Source organism: Apus apus, chromosome 16 (assembly GCF_020740795.1).
Source record: "Apus apus isolate bApuApu2 chromosome 16, bApuApu2.pri.cur, whole genome shotgun sequence".
NCBI classification, from domain to species: domain Eukaryota; kingdom Metazoa; phylum Chordata; class Aves; order Apodiformes; family Apodidae; genus Apus; species Apus apus.
The window spans coordinates 11,108,122-11,125,616 of NC_067297.1; the positions used below are offsets into that span (position 1 = coordinate 11,108,122).

General features: G+C 49.2%; 1 protein-coding gene across 15 annotated transcripts in view; it reads left to right on the forward strand.

Moving 5' to 3' along the window:
* The window catches only part of NCOR2 (nuclear receptor corepressor 2), a 235,548-nt gene that overhangs the window by 78,426 nt on the left and 139,627 nt on the right, over nt 1-17,495 (forward strand). For all 15 annotated transcript variants that reach the window (XM_051633721.1, XM_051633729.1, XM_051633730.1 and 12 more), the window contains exon 3: nt 10,367-10,494. In XM_051633721.1, the coding sequence (XP_051489681.1) occupies nt 10,367-10,494 (128 nt within the window). The remainder of the gene's footprint in view (nt 1-10,366; nt 10,495-17,495) is intronic.

Here is a 17,495-nt window from a genome sequence, read left to right on the forward strand (position 1 = left end):
TGCTACATGACATTTAGCTAAAGGTGAAAAAACACGTTACTTATGCTCTTAACCTTCTAATGTGTCTGAAGTTCATGCTCACTCAAAGGAAACTTTCACATGAAGGACATTCATTTTCAAGCAATCTGTAGATCTTTTCTGTAAACAGATCAGTTTCCCTGTGTGGTGCATGTAACCCTTTCCTTATAAAGCATCTTCATGATCAGTATTCCTTGGGATCCGAAGAGTTCCTGTCTCTTCCTCCCCCATGGATCCAGTTCCTTGCTGTGCCCTTCTTAGCAGCCACTCTTCTCCTTTTAGGGCCCTGACATTTTGGTGCTGCAGGAATGATTCAACTTTGGATGCAAACAACTTCTGCTTTTGGGCTGCTTCTAGTGTTTTACCTACTAGACATACTGAACAGGTTTGGGGATTGGTAAGGTTGGAGTGCACATGTGTATTAAATGGGTGCTCCTTTGGCACTTGAATCTCCATTGGAGAGCACTGTGCCCTCCCTGCAAAACAATAGGCCTTGGCACGTGCAGTTTGCTCTTATTCCCTGCATATTCTTCAGCCGAGGTGAACAGGTGAGCTTAACCCCTCTGCTCCAGCTTTGAGACCTCCAGGCTTTCTCCCATGCTGCCTCTCCTCTCTGGGAGCAGCTCTGTAGTTCCTTCATCAATGTCCCTGTTTGCAAACCAGCACTTGTGCAGGAGCGTCCCAGCATGATTGCTTTTTTTTTCTTTTTTTTTTTTTTTTGGCCCGTGATAAATAACTTCCTTGTCTGTCTGAACCAGAGACAAGAGGTTGGTGCAAACTTGTGTGTTGATTTGGTGTCCCAGCCAAATGGTGGCCTGAGGGGAGCTGAGTGCCTTCCCTGCCCAGACTCCTCCTCCCAGTATTTTGAGCAGGGCAAGTTAAACCCAGAGTCCTGCTGTGAGGAGATGCAAGCTCCTGAGGTGGCAGGAGCCACCTCCTCTCCACAGTGACATGACCAGCACAGCATGGCGACTCCAGGTAAGCCTGCAGAGAGGCTCCATGTTTTGTGTTACATACATGAGGCGCCTTTGCTGCTGTGTTGGTTTTCCTTGGAGTAGTTATTCACACTTTCATCTGTTGGAAGCCAAATGCCAGTCTGTGCCGGTGCTCCAGGAGCTTGCAGAACGGAAGAGTTTACAGTGCCAAATGCTAAAATACCCCAGGCTGCAAAGAGCCTTCTCCAACCACCTGCAAGCACAAAGAGAGGCCTCCTGCTGCCAGCTACGCCACCAGGCAGGGGTGGTTCGGGCCAGAGATTCTTGTCCTGAATTCTGCCTGCCGGGCTCCAGCTCATGTTTTAAGGAATGACTTGAAAATGAAGAACATACCTTGGAAATACCAGCTCTGATGGGGTCTGTCACAAGAACCTGGCGCCATCTCTCTTGAAGAACCTCGAGGTTGCCAGTGAAGGGTTGTGTGAGCTCTGTGCAGCTCAGCGGTGGATTTGGGGGAAATTGGCTTTCTGCTGTGAGACTGGGAGAGCGTGGAGGTGAAGGAACAGGACACCTAATTCCATGCCCTAGGGTCTCTCTCCCATTGCCAGGAAGGAGTTGGCTTGCAGCAGTTTGCATTCCACATTCGTTTTCCCTAGGATACAGCCTATACCCAAACAGTTGTTTTTCTTCAAGCTACTGCAAACTTCTCTGGTTCCTCCCAATCTGCTCTTTGGATGTGATTTGGTGCTGAGGGTGATGATTTGCTTGATGATTTGCTTCTGGTTGATCTCAAGATTATAAATCCACAGGGGAAGAAAAAACTTGGGCTGCTTATGTGGTTTGGCAAAGGTAGAGAGCCACTAACTTTTGGAGATGTAAAGCCTTTGCCTGCACTCCTAGCCTGACTCTGCCCATGTTGCCCCACCAGTCCCTGTTGACACATTTTACAAGACTGGAGGCTTTTGCTGGCTGTCACTGTCACCACATTTATTCAAAATACTGAGCAGGTCAGGTTCTTTGACCTGAAGGATTTGCTGTGAAAGGTGTAAGGGAGTGTAGGAGAGAGCTGGGTCAGGACCATGGAAAGACAAAAGGGTCTTACATGGACCTGCAGATAGGATATGGGTGTTGCGTGGGAGCATGTGTGGTGGGAGATGTTGGGGACTGAGCTGTAGAAGAGATGCTATGATGAGCAAAATGGCCCAGTGCTTTTAAGGTGGAAGTTTTGGGTTTGTTGTGTGAAGAGTGCTGCTCGCCCCACATGGGTGTTCATGGCGGTGAACAGGTCCAGAAGGCAGAGCAGCAGGCAGGGAGAAGGGAGGAAGGGCAGACGGGTCATTCTCAGCTCAAAGGCGCCTGGATGTGACTGGGACAAAAGTCTTGTGATGGAGAGAGCTTCAAAAGCCACACTGTAATGGGTTTGCTGCTGCTCTGCGGGTACCTCTGGCTGCCAGGGAGAGGGGCTGGTGGCTGGCCCCAGCACCCGGCAGGGGTCAGGTGACTGGGAAGCCACAACAGCTGAGAGCTGCCCCCACCGAGACGTGACTTCTCCGTGAATGGCATATTCAGATGGGACAGCTAAATGCCCCTGGCAGCCCTGGTTGGCTGGAGAGGCGGGTGGAGGGCGTTGGGAAGGATGCATTACTGTGCAGCTGGTGCAGACACTAATGGTGTTGGCAGCAGATGTGGCCTCAGTGCAGGGGTGGCAGCAGAAATCGATGCCTTCCAAGAAGGGGCCACGCGCAGTGTGGTCACCTCCTAAAACAAAAGGGCAAGTCAGCAGCGCCTGAGAGATGGATGGCAATGGGACGCTGCTGGAACAATAAGGGCATTTGTCTTTTCAGCACATGTTGCATCTCCGTAGGCAAGATAAAAATGCCTGTATTCAGCCAGGTTTTTATTACTGACCTTATCTTCAACAGTGGAGCTGATTGTGAAGGAGCTGTTGTTTGGTTTATGTTTTTTTTTTTTTCTTCTTAAATCTGCAGTGAGCTCCTCCCAGGGTTTTGGGGAGGAAGTTGGGCAGAGAGCAGTGTACTTGGGGACGACCTGTTTTGATCAATAACCACCTCCTTTGCACCTCAACAGTGACAGGGAGGGTTTTTCTTTCCCAGAGCAGAGGATGGCTCCTCTGCTAAAGAAGCTGAGGCTGTGCCCTTTGCTGGACCCTTTGCAGCCTGGGCTGTGTCTGGACCTCATGAAGCAGCAGCTCTGCTACTGCCCTGGTTCCTCCCAAGCCTCCCACCTTCCTTTTACCTGAATTGGCTTTGGGAAAAAATATTTTCTCCAGGCAAAGGCTAAAAAGTGCATTTCTCAGTCTGATGAGCAACTGCTGTACTGCCAGTGCCAGGGGGTATCCAGGCACCAGAGAGCTTTCCCTTGTCTTGCTAAAATAGGTCATACTCGCTGTTGGCAGAAACATGTAATGCAAATTCTTTTTTGAAAGGTCAGGATGTACAAAGCTGGGGTGGGGGCATCCCCTCTCTCTGGCAAAGTTGTCAGAGCAATGGCCATGCCACTTTGACCACCCAACCCTGGACTGGAGAGCTGGCTTGCAGGTGGCCCAGCTAGTCCAGCCTGCTGCTCCCAGGGTTGCATCAAGGGGCTCAAGCAGCAGCTTATTGCACAAATTAATTGCTGGGTGGTCAGAGTCCCTGGCAGGCCTCAAGTTGGGATATGCTGTTCCATGCTGGCTGTGTGCTCCTGGGGCTGTGGGAAGCTCAGCCTGTCGTCTGCTTCCCGGGGAGACAGGGTTGCGTAGCAGTCTGAAGCTGTGCAGTCAAGTCCTTGCCACAGTGTTCAGCCATTCTGACTTGTGTGTCCTGGCTGTCCTCATTGTCCACAGGATAGCTCTGAGCATCAGAGGTCCTGGTTGTTCTTCGATTTGGGGAAACACCAGCAGAAAAGTGGGAGGGGGAGAGGGATGGAGCATGTGGCTGGTGCAGGCAACTGCTCCAGGCAGTGGTGTCTGCAGCTGCCCTCTGCTCTCAGGAAATACTAGTGGAAACCAGCACACCCACGATGAAGGTGAGGTGTGGGGTGGAGCAAAGTTTTCAGGTCCCCCAGAGACAATGGGATATTGTTGTGGAAACAAGGCATGCAGGGCAGCAGCAGTAAGGTGCCCAGCTCTGGCTCTGTGTGCCACCAGTGCCACGATCTGGGGGTTCACAACCCTGCTGCCCTCACCCATCGATTCCACTGCAGTTAAAAGCAGTTCACAGAATGGCACGTGTGCTGCTCACGAGCGGCAGGAACGGGCCAGGCGTCCTCTACCAAAATTAGGTAAGGGACGATTTATAAACGGTGAAATAAGTAGGGATGCTTTGGCATTGTTTTTTGCTCACAGTTCGGACCACACCATTATTAGTCGGCCTCATTTGGGCTGCGCGCTTGGGAGTGCTGCAGCGGAAACTGCACGTCATTAAGAAACAAAAACTACCCGTGGTGCAAACCTGGGCGAGCTCGGGATGAGCAGCCCTCGACGTAATCCTTGGTGGAGGTGGTGAGGAGCTGGGATTTGCTCCTCAACGAGCATGTGCAGTGTCCTGGCCTGTTTGCCTGCCTGCAAAAGGTGACAAGGACAGCGTGGGGCAGCGGCTCGTAGCTGGGTGAGGGCTGGGGTGCCCGGGGCTCCGCAGGTGAGGCGCTGCCTGTGCCAGTGCCACCCAGTGCCACCCCCCGCCGGGGAGCCAGCTCAGCTGGCGGATGTGGTGACTGACCCCGGGACGGCTCCTCCTCAGCGTCACTGCAAAACACGAGCAGTGGTTTCGAAGCGAGGCTTTGCACCGAAACTCGGCGGGGAGCTCCTGCTTCCTCGGCTGAAGACGTGGTAAGCGACGGGGGACGGATCTGGTGCTTTGGGCTCCTCAAGCTGTGCTGCAGGTGCCTGCCCGGCTGGGTTCTAGCTCTCCACAGCTTTGCTCCAGAGTTGTTTTCCAAGGGAGCCAGAAGCACTGGGCGTTTGCACTTGTTCTTCTGCTGGTGGGTGGAAGAGAGGAGGAGCAGCTTCACCTTTCTCTTGCAAGACCGGCACCAGGTTTCCTTCCTGCAGGCCTCATGTCTCTGGGGTCTTCTCCTTGGGGACTAATTCTTGCAGCCATGGGAATGTCATCTGGATGGAGCACTTGGTAGATGTGGTCTACGCTGGAGCAGGGAGGGTAGGGTCAGAGCTGCTGTTGGCTGTGGTGTAGCCTTGTCTGGCTCTGTGTCTTGTTGGTCAGTACCCTGGGGTGCTTCCAGCATCGCTTCTAAACCTCCCTTTCTTCCTCCTCATTGGAGGTCAGACAACCCGGACCTGGGGAACTGCTGGCAGGGGAAGAAGAAGTGAAGCACACCAGCAAGTGCACACGTTCAAAACAGAAAGTGAAGGAGGCAGAAAGGATGCACAGCTGCCTGCAGTTCTTAGTTTGTGTGTGGGTTATCCTGAGGTCAAGGGAAGGCACAGAAGATTTTACTGGAGAAGGGATGGTGGAGAAGACAGCAGGCTGAAAGCTTTGAAAAAAGCAGAGGAAAAGACTTCTTTTATTATTTTTTTAATTCTACAAGGCTGCCTCTGTTATGGTGCTGCTGATGGTTTTTCTGTAATACTGCATCTAGTCTCCTGGCTTTATACAGTTTGATCAGTGTATCTTAATGAGCCTGGTAGACTGAGGTTATTTAGGGTCAGAGGATTTTCCAGCAAGGGGAGGAAGATGGTGCTCTCAGCACTCGAATCAAGTAATAACACACAAAGATTTTGAGACTGGGAGTGCTTTCACTGGCTCCCCAGCACCCCCAGGCAGGGGTCACAGATGTGTCCTGCCTTCCAGGCTGGCAGTAAAGGACACTTTTGGCACCTCTGGCTGGGCCCAAGTGCCTTTTCAGTCTGCTGTGTGAAGAAGTGTGTTTTAATGAGGCTGCTTTGGGGTCTTTAGCATTTTATTTATCTAAACGTTGGCCTGGTGCTGTATGGCTCTGTTGGGTGACTTATGGTGCTCTAGGTACTCTTGGTGTCTGTCTTCAGCCATGCTGTTAGTGCTGGCTCAGCCAAGCTACTGGATTTTTGTGCTGCTCAGAAGGACCTGGAGGAGCCAGCTCTCATCTGGGCAGGTTTCTGGCTTGGTTTAGGTAGAAAGCTGCTGTGTTTCAGTCATTTTCCCCGTAAAGATACTTCCACATCAGTGGCTGCAGCAGGCAGCAGTTATGAGATCTGTTTTCTTTCACACCCATGTCAGGCTTCAACTGAAACAGGTTTGATGTGAGGGAGAGGGAGTCAGACCCCTGTGAAAAGGCCAGGGGTTGGCAGCAGCTTTTCTGACTTTGGGGGGTGCTGAAGTCTGGATGTCAACCGGCTCCCAGCCACAGGGATCCAACCTTCCTCTCCCAGTTGGGTGATTTGTATGATTTTCCAGGTGTGTTCCTGACCCAGGCTCATCATTGCCCCTGGCTGGGCACCCATGGATGGGTGTTTGCAGGACCAGGAGGCACCAGAGCCAGGATGCACATAGAGTTGTGCCCTGGGGATGCTGTAGGACAACTTCCATGATGGAGGGCTGGTTCGTCCTGGCAGTAATCTGTGCTAGAGGCATTTTTGGTGGCCTCTGTGCTGTGTCTCCTCACCTTGAACAAGTTTCCCAACTGCTTACAAGGCTGCTCCTATGGCATTGTGTGGATTCACTCCTGTTGGAGAGGATGGATGGACTAGCCTAAATGAAACACTGCCGTGGAGAGCGACTGCTGGAGAGGTGTCTGTGGGACAGGAGGGGTAACCCTGACCATGACAGCTCAGCTTTGGCATCACTGGGCTGGTTCTTGAACCATCCACATGTCTAGACAGTGCAGTGATGGGAGAAGAAACTCAGGCCTGTTTGTTTACACATTATTAGAGAAGGGACATTTCCTGTCACCTGGGGTTAGGTTTTGGGAAGCTGCTGTTTTATCAGGAGAATGATAAGGTCTTAACCTTGAGACTTCCAAAGTGATTTTAGTTGCTTTGATTTGAATTTGTTTGGCAAACATTCTGCCTCTTTTGCTTAAGTAAAGAAGCTTAATTTCTATCAACAGTGTGTTCTATTATACTTCTTGCTCATCCACTCTTCTCTTTGCATCTCTTGCCCTTGCCCTCTGCAAACCCTCCTGCTAACCCCCAAATCTGTTCATGTCTCAGAGCACCTTGACTATGCATGGTCATTCTGCTTTCTTAGTTTCTGTTTCATGACATTTACTGTATTTATGAGGTTTTGCAAAACTTCCACAAAGTTCATTGCGTGGGAGCACCTGAACCACAAGGAACAACAGGAAGGTTGGTGTAAAAGGAACAAAGTCTCAACCAGAGGCAGTGGGAGAACTGAGGGCCCTGGAGAAGGTTCTCCAACACATCACCAGATTTTTGGGGGTGGGAGGAGGTTTTGCAGAGGACAGGAAGAGATGCAAAGAAAGGAAGAGGGAGAGGATGAGCAAAAAATAAACTTGAGCAAAAACCAGTGGAGCAGTGGAGAGGAGAATGAGTAACAGGTAGCTTGGGGCTGCACAGTGTTTTAGTTGCTTTATTTCAGGCATCTTACAGCCCTTAAGCAGGTGCCAAGGCAGTGCTAGAAATTTTAGGTCAGGATGGGGACTAAATGATACTTGTGCTGTGTGCTTCGGCAGCAGGGGATCAAAATGGCACCTTCTGGACACTAGACCCTCATCTCTGCCTGTGTGTGGAAGGTGCAGCGGTGCTGGCAGCAAGGTGCCTCCCAGCATGTGTTTAAAATGCTGCTAAGCCAAATTAAAGGCTTTTTTGAAGGCAGTTCATAAACCTTTCCAGTAGTTGTGTTTGAAGAACACAGTCACAGCTCACAGTGCAATTTACTGTAGTAACTTTCTGAGCGATTAATCCTCCTACGTCCTGCCAGGTCTCCTGTGGTTAACTTTGACAGTTCATCACAGGGCACAGAAACCTGTCAGTTTTAATCCTCCTCACACATTTTTAGGTTATGTTTGCTTCTGGTGAAACTGAATGCTGATGTAAGCAAAGCAGAGCAGGTCAGGATGAGTTGGGCAACGTCTGGAAAAGCAGGAACTGGTCTTCTCCAGCCTTGCCCTTGGTGGAGAAGCTGGAGAGGTATGTCTGCCATCCGGCCCCAAGCTAATGGCCCAGTGTAAGGAGCTTCCCCATCACTTCAGGCCACACCAGCAGGATCTGAGCTCCAGCAGAGATATTCTGATGAAGGTTAGAGAAGGAAAAGGCAAAGCTCAGCTGAGCGTGGGCAGGGGGAAAAGGAAAAACAGATGGTTCTCGGGACATGCAAGAGCCTTTTTATTTTCTCAGGGGCACAGCCTTTGAGCCTCCCAGACGGGTAATTCTTGTTTATACGCCCACAGAAGGTGACAGTCCTGGTTGTGGATCTATTGGTGAGTCTTCCCAGACGTGGTGTGTTTGTTTTGTAGGTGGATGTCAGGAGCTGCATCACTTTTTTTTTTTTTTTTTAAATTTAAAACCGGGACAAGTGCAAACGTGGGGAAGCTCCTTGTAGGCAGCCATTCTTCTTTGGCTGGAGCTGTGGGAGCTACTGAGCTCCATCACTAGTGATGTCTGAGTTTGTCCTATCTGTGGTTGGACCGATGGTGTATTCTGTCTGGCAGCCCCCCATTGTGACCTTGTGTGGAGAGACTCTAGATCTGAAGGAAAAGCAGTCTCATGGGGTAGCATCCTCCCTTAGCACCTGGATTTACAGCAGAAGAGGAGCAACTTCCCTGTGAGGATGAGTAGACACTGTCCCAGTCATGCCCTCCCTATGTTGCAAGTCTGTCTGAAGACACCCCTTGCCCCAGAGGCTGAGGGATGAAATGCCCAGGCTGGAGGTGGAGTTTGGGGCTGGCAGAGGCCCCTGGTTCCTGGTGTTTCCCAAGATGGGTCAGAACAGAAAAGGAGCAGCACCACCCTATTGCTGGTACTAGGAAGAAATTAACTGGATTCCAAAAACTGGTGCACCTTTCGAGGCTCAAGGAGAAGTGGTGGCCATTGCACACTAGCATTCCCCTTCCTCCTCTGTTTGATCTTTGGCTTTCCAAGCTTTTGTGCAAGAAAGCCTGAATGTGAGATAGAGGATCTCCTTTTCTTGGCTTCCCTACATCAAGTGCTCACCATTTCTGTTTTTCTTCCTGGCTTTCTGGAAAGCTACTCTGCAAACATCTTGTCCTACTGTCTTGTAGCCAAAGATGTTGGGCTTTGATATTCCCATCTACTCTGCAGCTGGCTGGAGGAGAACATGGCACCCAGTGCTGGGCTGCTTTGTTTATGGCTTGGGAGAGGGGGTCTCTAGGTGCAGGTCATTGGTATTTAAGCTCCCAAATACTTTATTTGCCTTTCATGCTCCATGGTGGGGCATTTGTCTGGTTCCCTAGTACTGGACCATCTCAGTCTTCACTACAGCAGATCAAATGTTTCGTGTTGCAGCTGTTAGGGCTGAGAGTCCTCTGATCACACACCCAACCACATGAACTTGCCATTTTATTTATTGATTTTTTTCTTTTTTTAGCCTCTGAAATTCCTTTTTTCTCTTTGTGAGAGTTACATTTTTTTTGTTTTTTTCCCTAGCTGAACTGTTCAAAATAGACTCCCAGGTGGGATTGATTCTCCTAACGTAAATGTGTGTCAGTGTTACCAGGGATATTCTGTGGCAGGGCTTTTTGCTGAAGGTCTAAGTTAATTAGATGATTAGTCTTCTGGTCAAGTATCTATCTGCAAAGAGAAAAAATAGCAGTTGAGTGTAGCTGCTAAAATGCTGTTGCTGGAATCAGTCTGTGGCAAAGAGCAGGAGGGCTTCTTATTTAATTAAAATCAGGAACATACTGTACTGTACTCTACAAGGGTCAAGGAACAAAAGGGACCCTACACATAATAAGTAGCAAACTGTCCTTTCAAACCCCTTGAGCTCAGCCCAGGAGAGCTGTGTTTAAAGGGACACTCTCAAGATAACATTTGTGATTTCTCTTCTTCCTTTATTTATTTTTTTCTTTTTTTCTTTCTCTGAACCACTGCGTGAGTTACTGAAGCTGAAAGTATCCTTTGACTTTTAATTTTCTTCTTACCTGCTCTTCCTCTTGGATTTGAAGTTATCAGGACTACTTGGATGCCAAAAATCCCAGTGTGTGTGCTTGGTGGCTGGGTTGAGCTTGCTGGGGTCCCACCCCTGGAGCCAGCCTGTGAGCAGCCTCAGGGAAAGGCTTGTGGGCAGGTTGGGCCAGGCCTGAGCTACCATCCCACCATGGCACGGGACTGGGTGTTACTGGGAATCCTCTGGGATGGGGGAAAGCACCGAGCTGTGATACCCAGCACCCAGTGTTTCAAAGGAGGAGTATCTGTATGGTTTACGCTGAATTGTTGGTGTTCAATGGTTGCTTGAATGTTGCCACCAGCCTAATGAGCTCCTCTGTGTTTGTTCCCGCAGGACGTGGCACTGCTGGAATACCAGCACCCTTCCAGGGATTTTGCTTCCCACCTCCCGCCGGGGTCAATCATGCAGCCGCAGCGGCGGAGGCCGTCCCTGCTGTCCGAGTTCCAGCCGGGCAATGAAAGGTACCAGCACCTACCTGCCATGGGTGTCCCCTGGGCATTAGTGAGCAGTTGGCCCAGCACTGCGATGTGACACCTGGGGCAACGTTGTCACCTGGTTGCATCAGTTTTCTTCATTGTAGCAAACAAAGCCGTGTGGTTGGGTTTGGTCTGTGGCTCCCGAGGCTGGAGGGGGAAGAGCTCATTTCCACTGCACATCTCTGCTTCCTCTTCTGCTGCTCTTCCTCCTGCTTTCATTGTCTGTATTCTCTTTGCATTCCCCTTGCAACATTCTCTGAGCTGTTTGTTCCTGCCTGCTCCCCTCGTGGGATTCCCAGTGTCACCCATGGCCTTGGCACCCCCGTGAGAGGCTGGCAGTGTTCTTGGGTGCGACTCCGGTGAGCGCCGTGTGGCTAGAAGTGCAGTAGATGCTTTAACCACACGAGCTGCTCTGTTCCAAAGGCCATCACTCTCACTCTCTGTTTTGTCACAAAATGCTGCTCTCTCACAGTTTCTCTTCTGCATTTGATGCTTAGTGGTTTTGGAAAAAAAATGGCCTGGGAGTGAACGAAGAGCCTTGCTACAGTAGATTTATGCAAAGCATTTTTTTTAATGCTTGTTCCTTAGTTGGGCTAAGAGCAAAACTGATGCAGCATCACAAAGATGGATCTGTCTCTGAAATGGTAACTGCTAGGGTAGAGGAGAAAGACCCCAGGGTGGTGGATGCATGAGGGCATAGGTACTGATAGGAGCCTCTTTTTCTAGTGGGATGGGTTCAGCTTGATGCTCAGCAGAAACAAACCCATGAGAACTGGAAGGCAGAAAGCAGCATTCCAAGTTAGTTTTGCATCTGCCCTCCTGGATGTGCTCCTGGGTTGTGCCTGTGGTGCTTGCACACACAGAGGGAAATGTCACTTCTGATGACTAGTGATTTATTGCAGCATTTTCCGTTTCCTTGGCTTGCTTTGATTTCTTAGCACAGAGTAACACGTGGAAGTTGGAAGTGGGTCAGATTCGGCTACATTTGGGGGAGGTGGGTAAAGAAGACCCAGCAACACACCTTTGCCTGGCTTTGTTTTTCACACTTCTTATGGTTTGTAAAATGGAGAACCAGTTCTGCTCTCCAGTAAAATGGAGGTTTCAAGGTCTGAATGGGCTATTTTAAAAAAATGTGTCTTGGTTCTTCCATATAACTAAAAATAAGCAACTGCAAACCCTGGTGGTCTGTGCCACACACCTAATCTGCTGTGAGCACCAAAGCATCTTGCTTCAGCTTACAAATGTTTCAGACTCTCCAAGCTTATTCATGCAATTGATAATCACATGAATATGGGTAAATATTTTTGTGTTGACAATCCCATCAATGTGAGTAAATGTTAGTGGAGGCTGCCAGGTCTAGATACACGTCCAAATGGTTATCATGGCTACTTCAGCACTTTCAACCTGAGTGGTGAAGTTTTGGCATGCTATAAAAAAAACCCCTTTTTTATAACACAACCAAACTTGCATTTCTTTCTTTTTCCCTGTAATATCTGAATAATTGAACTTTTGCAAATATACTGGATAATAAAGCTAAAAATACCACTTAAGTTCAGGTCAGTTGGCATCTTGTACCAGAATGCTGGGATATAGACTCATAAAAAACATTTTTGGATCATCTGAGAATGCAGGATGGGGTGTCTGCAGAAGTTTTCAACCCACTGTAATTAATTATTGAAGTAATTCAAACTTGGTGGCATTTGGGTTGGAGAGGTGTTAGTCCATTTTACAGTGCCAACTACTGTTTATCTGCATCTTTCAGCACTACACTTAAAAATCTATCCCATGGGGGCTTTGCTTTTTCATCTTTGTGGTGTGAGGATCTGCTCTAAGCCAGCACCAGATGTGTTGTAAATGGAGCCCTTTAGGTGTTTGGTTGATCATCTGGGAGCTCATCAGGTGCTCATAGGCCAAGTCAAGACAATGGAGCTTCTGGAGCAGGTTGGGTTGGTCACTGGTGTCAATCCTAAAAAATATCTCTGGCTCTGCCTGGTATGGAGTGAAGCCTGGATGAGGGAGGGTGGTGAAAGCAGCCATCTCTGCAGCTGAATCCCTTTGGCAGGTTCATGCTGGGCGCATCTGTAAGGGCTTTGGCTTTGTTCCTGGGCTGGGATTGATGGGTTTTGAGCAGAGGCAGCTGGCTCGCAATGTGAGGGGCTGGGGAGGAGGGAAACAAATACCCTCTGCAAAGCAGGCATGGAGGGGAAAGTAGAGGGAAGCACAGGGGTGTTGCTGTGTCTGAAAGGAAGACCCTCACCTTGGTTCCCTGCCTGATACCCCACCTGGCACGCAACTTCCTCTTGTCTCTCCTGGCTGCTATTCTGCTGTAACCACTGGAGTGGTGGTTAGTTGTGGTCCAGTGGAAAAGGAGTAAAGGTGAAGCATTTCACCATGGGCACAGTGTTTAATCAGGTGTTGGTAACAAAAAGCTCTTGAGTGGTAACTTGCTGGAAGGGATGGGGTGCTGACATGGTTCCATGTTTTGGGGCTCCCTGAGCAAGAAGCTTGTTGAATATCAGGCTCAGGCAGCTGAGCCTGGTGGGTCAGGCAGGGTGGGGATAACTAGTTCCTGAAGCGTCACACCATCGTGAGTTCTCTTCCCTGAGGGGGTGACGTGCTTCCTGCTTCTGCTGGTGCCCATGCAGCACATCCTGATCCTACAGGAGATGCTGGGGAGTTGCAGACTACCCTTCTCCAAGTACATCAGCCCTGAGAGTTGTCATCATCCCTTGGTGGATGGGTAGAGACTTCAACTCCCTGTGCAGCAATTCTGGCTTGGAATGAAGAAGGAAAACTTGAACCACTCTGAATCTGTTGCTACGGGGAAAGTTGGCTCTGTCTTTGCAGGAATATACTTCTTTCCTTGATGGTTTTTTTGGTAGCAGGCTTTTTCTTGGAAGGATCCACAGACTTCCCCTTAGCTTATTCGGTTGGCTGTGCCAACTGGACTGCAGGAACGAAGAGAAGTATTTCAGGATCTGTTGTTGGTACAAATCGTACCATGAATACTTGCAGAGGAATGTCCTGGCAAGGTGACAAGGATTAGGGGAGTCCTCTATATATTTTTTTGGTCTGCAAAAGAAGTGAGAAAAATGGGATTGAGTGTTAAAATGGTAGGTGCCAGTGAGGTGAGGGGTCTGGAAAATGACGGAGCTGGGATTTTCTGACTTTTCATACATGTTATGATTTTAGAGCAAGAATCTGTATGAATGCAGGAATGCTGGGGTGGATGATGGCTTCTCTGGCAGAAAATGTGGCTGTAAATAAGCAGTGTGCAAGTTAACACAGTATATTCCGCTGTTACCCAGAATAAGATGAGTCACTATTTTGATAGATTATTTTCCCATTTCTTGAGACCAGGCTCCTTTTCCGGAGCCTTTCTTCTCAGCAGCCATGAGGACTTTGGAGGGTTTTCCTGATGCTGATCTGAAGTAGGACGTTGAGGGTACGTTCAGCAGCTGCTGTGTTTCTGCAGCCATCCGAGAGAGCCATGTGCAGTATAGCATGAGAGGAGGTCTAATTACTCTGCTTATTGAATGTGATTAATCCTGCTGGCTGAGGAGCCCAGGGAGCGGTGGGAAAGCGGCGCGGTGTGCGTGGCCGCTGGAAATCACGTGCAGCTCTCGATCTTCATCTGTGCTGGGCCAAATGGCACCAACTGCTCCCGAGTTAACAGCGCGACCAATCTGATTTTATTTATGGTCTTTAATTAAGTTTCCATTTTTAAAGGTGACCCTTTTCTCAGGAGTGAGCAGCAGTAAGGCTGAAATCCCTGCAACCATACATCTTTGTGTCTTTGCACACTTGAGATGATGTTCTTGGAGCTGCATTTATTTTATTTTTTTTTCCTCTCCTTAAATGAACGTGGGAAAATAATAACAGGCAAGGGCAGATGCTGGTGGGTGGACACTTCGTGCCAGGGTCAAACATTTTCTTGGAAGTACCCTCTGCTGTGGTGGGGGCTGGGAACACGTCCATGGGTGGGCATGCAGGGTGCAGAGTAGATGAAGGGGCACTGGACTTTGTGGAAAGGGCCAGTTTACCCTAGCAGGGAGTTTTGAGGGGGAACCTGGGCTTTGCCTGGGCTGGGCTGGAGAGCTAAAAGTTAATGAAGCAACTTTTCTGTGCATAATCTTGAACCACATTTATTTTGGGGAAGGAAAGGTGATCTTGCAATGTGTGCAGTATGCTTGGGGAAATGTGGGATGCCCCTCAGGCCGTTAGTCCCAGGAGTGCTCCAGATACCTAGGGGCTGTCAAAGAGGTGGGGCTCCAGGTTTTCGGGAAAGGTGGATGAGGAGAATGTGGGGGAGGTGGAGACACACAAGTAGTTCTTCTCCTGAGTGAGCCAGTGCCATTGTGTGGCAGTGTTAAAGCTTCTGCTGGTGCTGTCCATGAATAATTCAGGCCCTGTGTATAGAGCATTTCAGTATGCAGGTTTTAAACACAGCATCTGCTCTCATCTAAATTGCAGTTAGTTTGGGAGAAGCTGGCTGAGGGGGTTGTGTGGGGCAGCTGAGGCACAGCTACCTGCCTTCCTGTGGGAATGCCCATCGTGGGGATGCACATGGGGCTGCCTGGGCACAGCCACAGGGTTGGACCTCGTGGGGACCTTGGAGTCCTTGGGCTGGACCACGTGGTGAGCTGAGCATCCTGCTTGAGGCTGTCCCACACCTTTGGCTTGTGAAGACTCAATCCTGCTGCTGACAGACATTGCTTAGAGCGTGAGAACTTCACCTTCCCCACCCAGACAGGCGGCTCTTCCCTTGGCCTCTGTTGTTAAGTCATGATGGTTTTTCTCCCTCTCCAGCTCTATGACAGAGGGAATCTGTCAGCCGGCCCTGTACGTGATTTTTCTAGCTGCCTGGTTGCAGGTTTGCTCCTACAAACCCTCTGGTTTCTGTCCTTAACAGGTCTCAATTTGTCCAGTCTTTCACTCTTGATATCATTAGCCAGGAAGAAGTTGCTGAAACCTCTGACAAATCTTAGCATTGGCTATAAATAATTCACTTCAACACCAGTGGTTTTCAATATTGCTTGCTCTCAGAAGCATTTTACTGTCTGTCTGTACCTGTAGGGGCTGGAAACTGGTTCTGGTGTAGGTACAGTGCAGCAGATGTTTTCCCGGTGACCCACAAGTGCTGGAGTGAGTCTCAAGTGCCCTGCACTAGCTGTAGGATTTTAGCTGCTTCTACCTTGCATGAGTCTGCTGAAGAAGTGGAGTAATGTGGCTCTGCAGCTGGTGGTGTGTGGTTACTTTGGGAGATTAGTAATAAACCAAAGTTCTAATCTTGGGTTGTCTTGGTCTTCTGGACTCAGACCTGCCCAAAGTGAAGTGGTGTGTGGATGGCTGGAGGTTGGGGCAAACCCTGGGCAACCAACCTTAGTGTCTCACCAGATCTCACTCTGCTCTGCTTCTTTTTAAAGAGTTCAATGTTTGTGGCAAGTGAGGACATGCCTGCCCCACTTCATAATTAGTGTTGGCATTTCATAGAATCATAGAATGTCTTGGGTTGGAAGGAACCTCTAAAGGCCATCTAGTCCAACCCTCCTATAATAAGCAGGGACGTCTCGCACTAGAATGGATTGCTCAGAGCCTCGTCGAGCCTGACCTTAAATGTCTCTAGGCACCTCTCTAGGCAACCTGTTCCAGTGATCCACCATCCTCATGTTAAATAACTTTTTCCTAATGTCTGACCTAAATCTACCCTTTTCTAGCTTGAAACCATTACCCCTTGTCCTATCGTTTATTTGGTTTATTTCATTTAATCATGCATAGCTCACATGCGATTAAAAACGCTTTCCCTTTAGCAAAGTAGGAATCTCTGAAATAAACCAGCCAGGTGGGAACTATTTGGAAAATGCAGCTAAACCTCAAACTTCGTGTAACAGGAGGGTTTTCCAGGCAGGGCTATTTTTATGCTGACAGCAACATCGTCACTGTATGAAAGTTTTGTAAAGAGCTCACTGCAGGTGTGGATGTAAAGAGTGAAAGGTGTGAAGGCTTCAAGCAAGAACGTTGTATTTGCAGCCAGGACAGGCTGAGCCAGTTGTGTCGGGCAAAGTGTTCTTGGGAGCGGCTGGAAATTCCAGTGGATAAAGTTAATGGCAGTTCCAGTGGATGTGGAAATGGAAATAAAATAGCACCCTGTAACACTGCAGCTGCTTTCCCTGGCACGGCCCCTGCCTTGCTGTCAGTAACTGCCTTTGTAAAGCTGAGTGTTGCTCTTATCTTAAAAATACATGGGGCTTTTTTTCTGAGAGTAGCAGTGCTGGGTTGGGTTCCTGATGATCACTGCAGAGCTCTGGGAGCAGTCCTGTGTCAGCAAGCAGCTTCTTGGTAATACCTTAAAAAAAAAAAGAGGGGGGAAGAAGTGAAAATAAATACATCTGACTTTTAATTGCCTGGGTACAGCAGAGCCTTGGGTGTTAGAAAATTTTAACACCTGCCCAGCTCAACAGTTGCTTATTGTTCCTGGCTTTTACAGCAGAGCCCGAAATGTCAGCGTGCAGCTGCGGGCGGGGTTTGCATGAGGGCTTGGGACAAGCCAGCAGGAAACTTGAGAGGTGCCAGGAGATATTTCTAGGCTTGCTGAGAAAAGCTGCGATCATTCAGTGTGAGTGTGTTTGCAGGTGAAGTGAACTGAGCTCCAGGGCCAAGAGTAAGAGCTCTTCAGCACTGAGAAGTTCTCCCTGTGAGCTGTGTTTGCTGTCTCCTAGGCTGAAGGTTGGAGTGGCAAAGGCAGTGCCAGAGCCTCCCTGGGCCACCATCCCCTTTGTCCCTGGGGTGGGAGGAAGAGGATGAACTGGATTCTGTTCCTGTGTGTCCACAGCAAAGCTGCTGCCTGAATCTCAGTGCCAGCCACCCGCACCAAACCCCCAGAAGCAAAGCTTGGCCTGCACATGCTTTGTGCCTACTGTTGATGTTTAAATTAAAAACTAGAAGAATAAAACCAAACCACTTTATCTTGCTTCTCTGAAGAGACA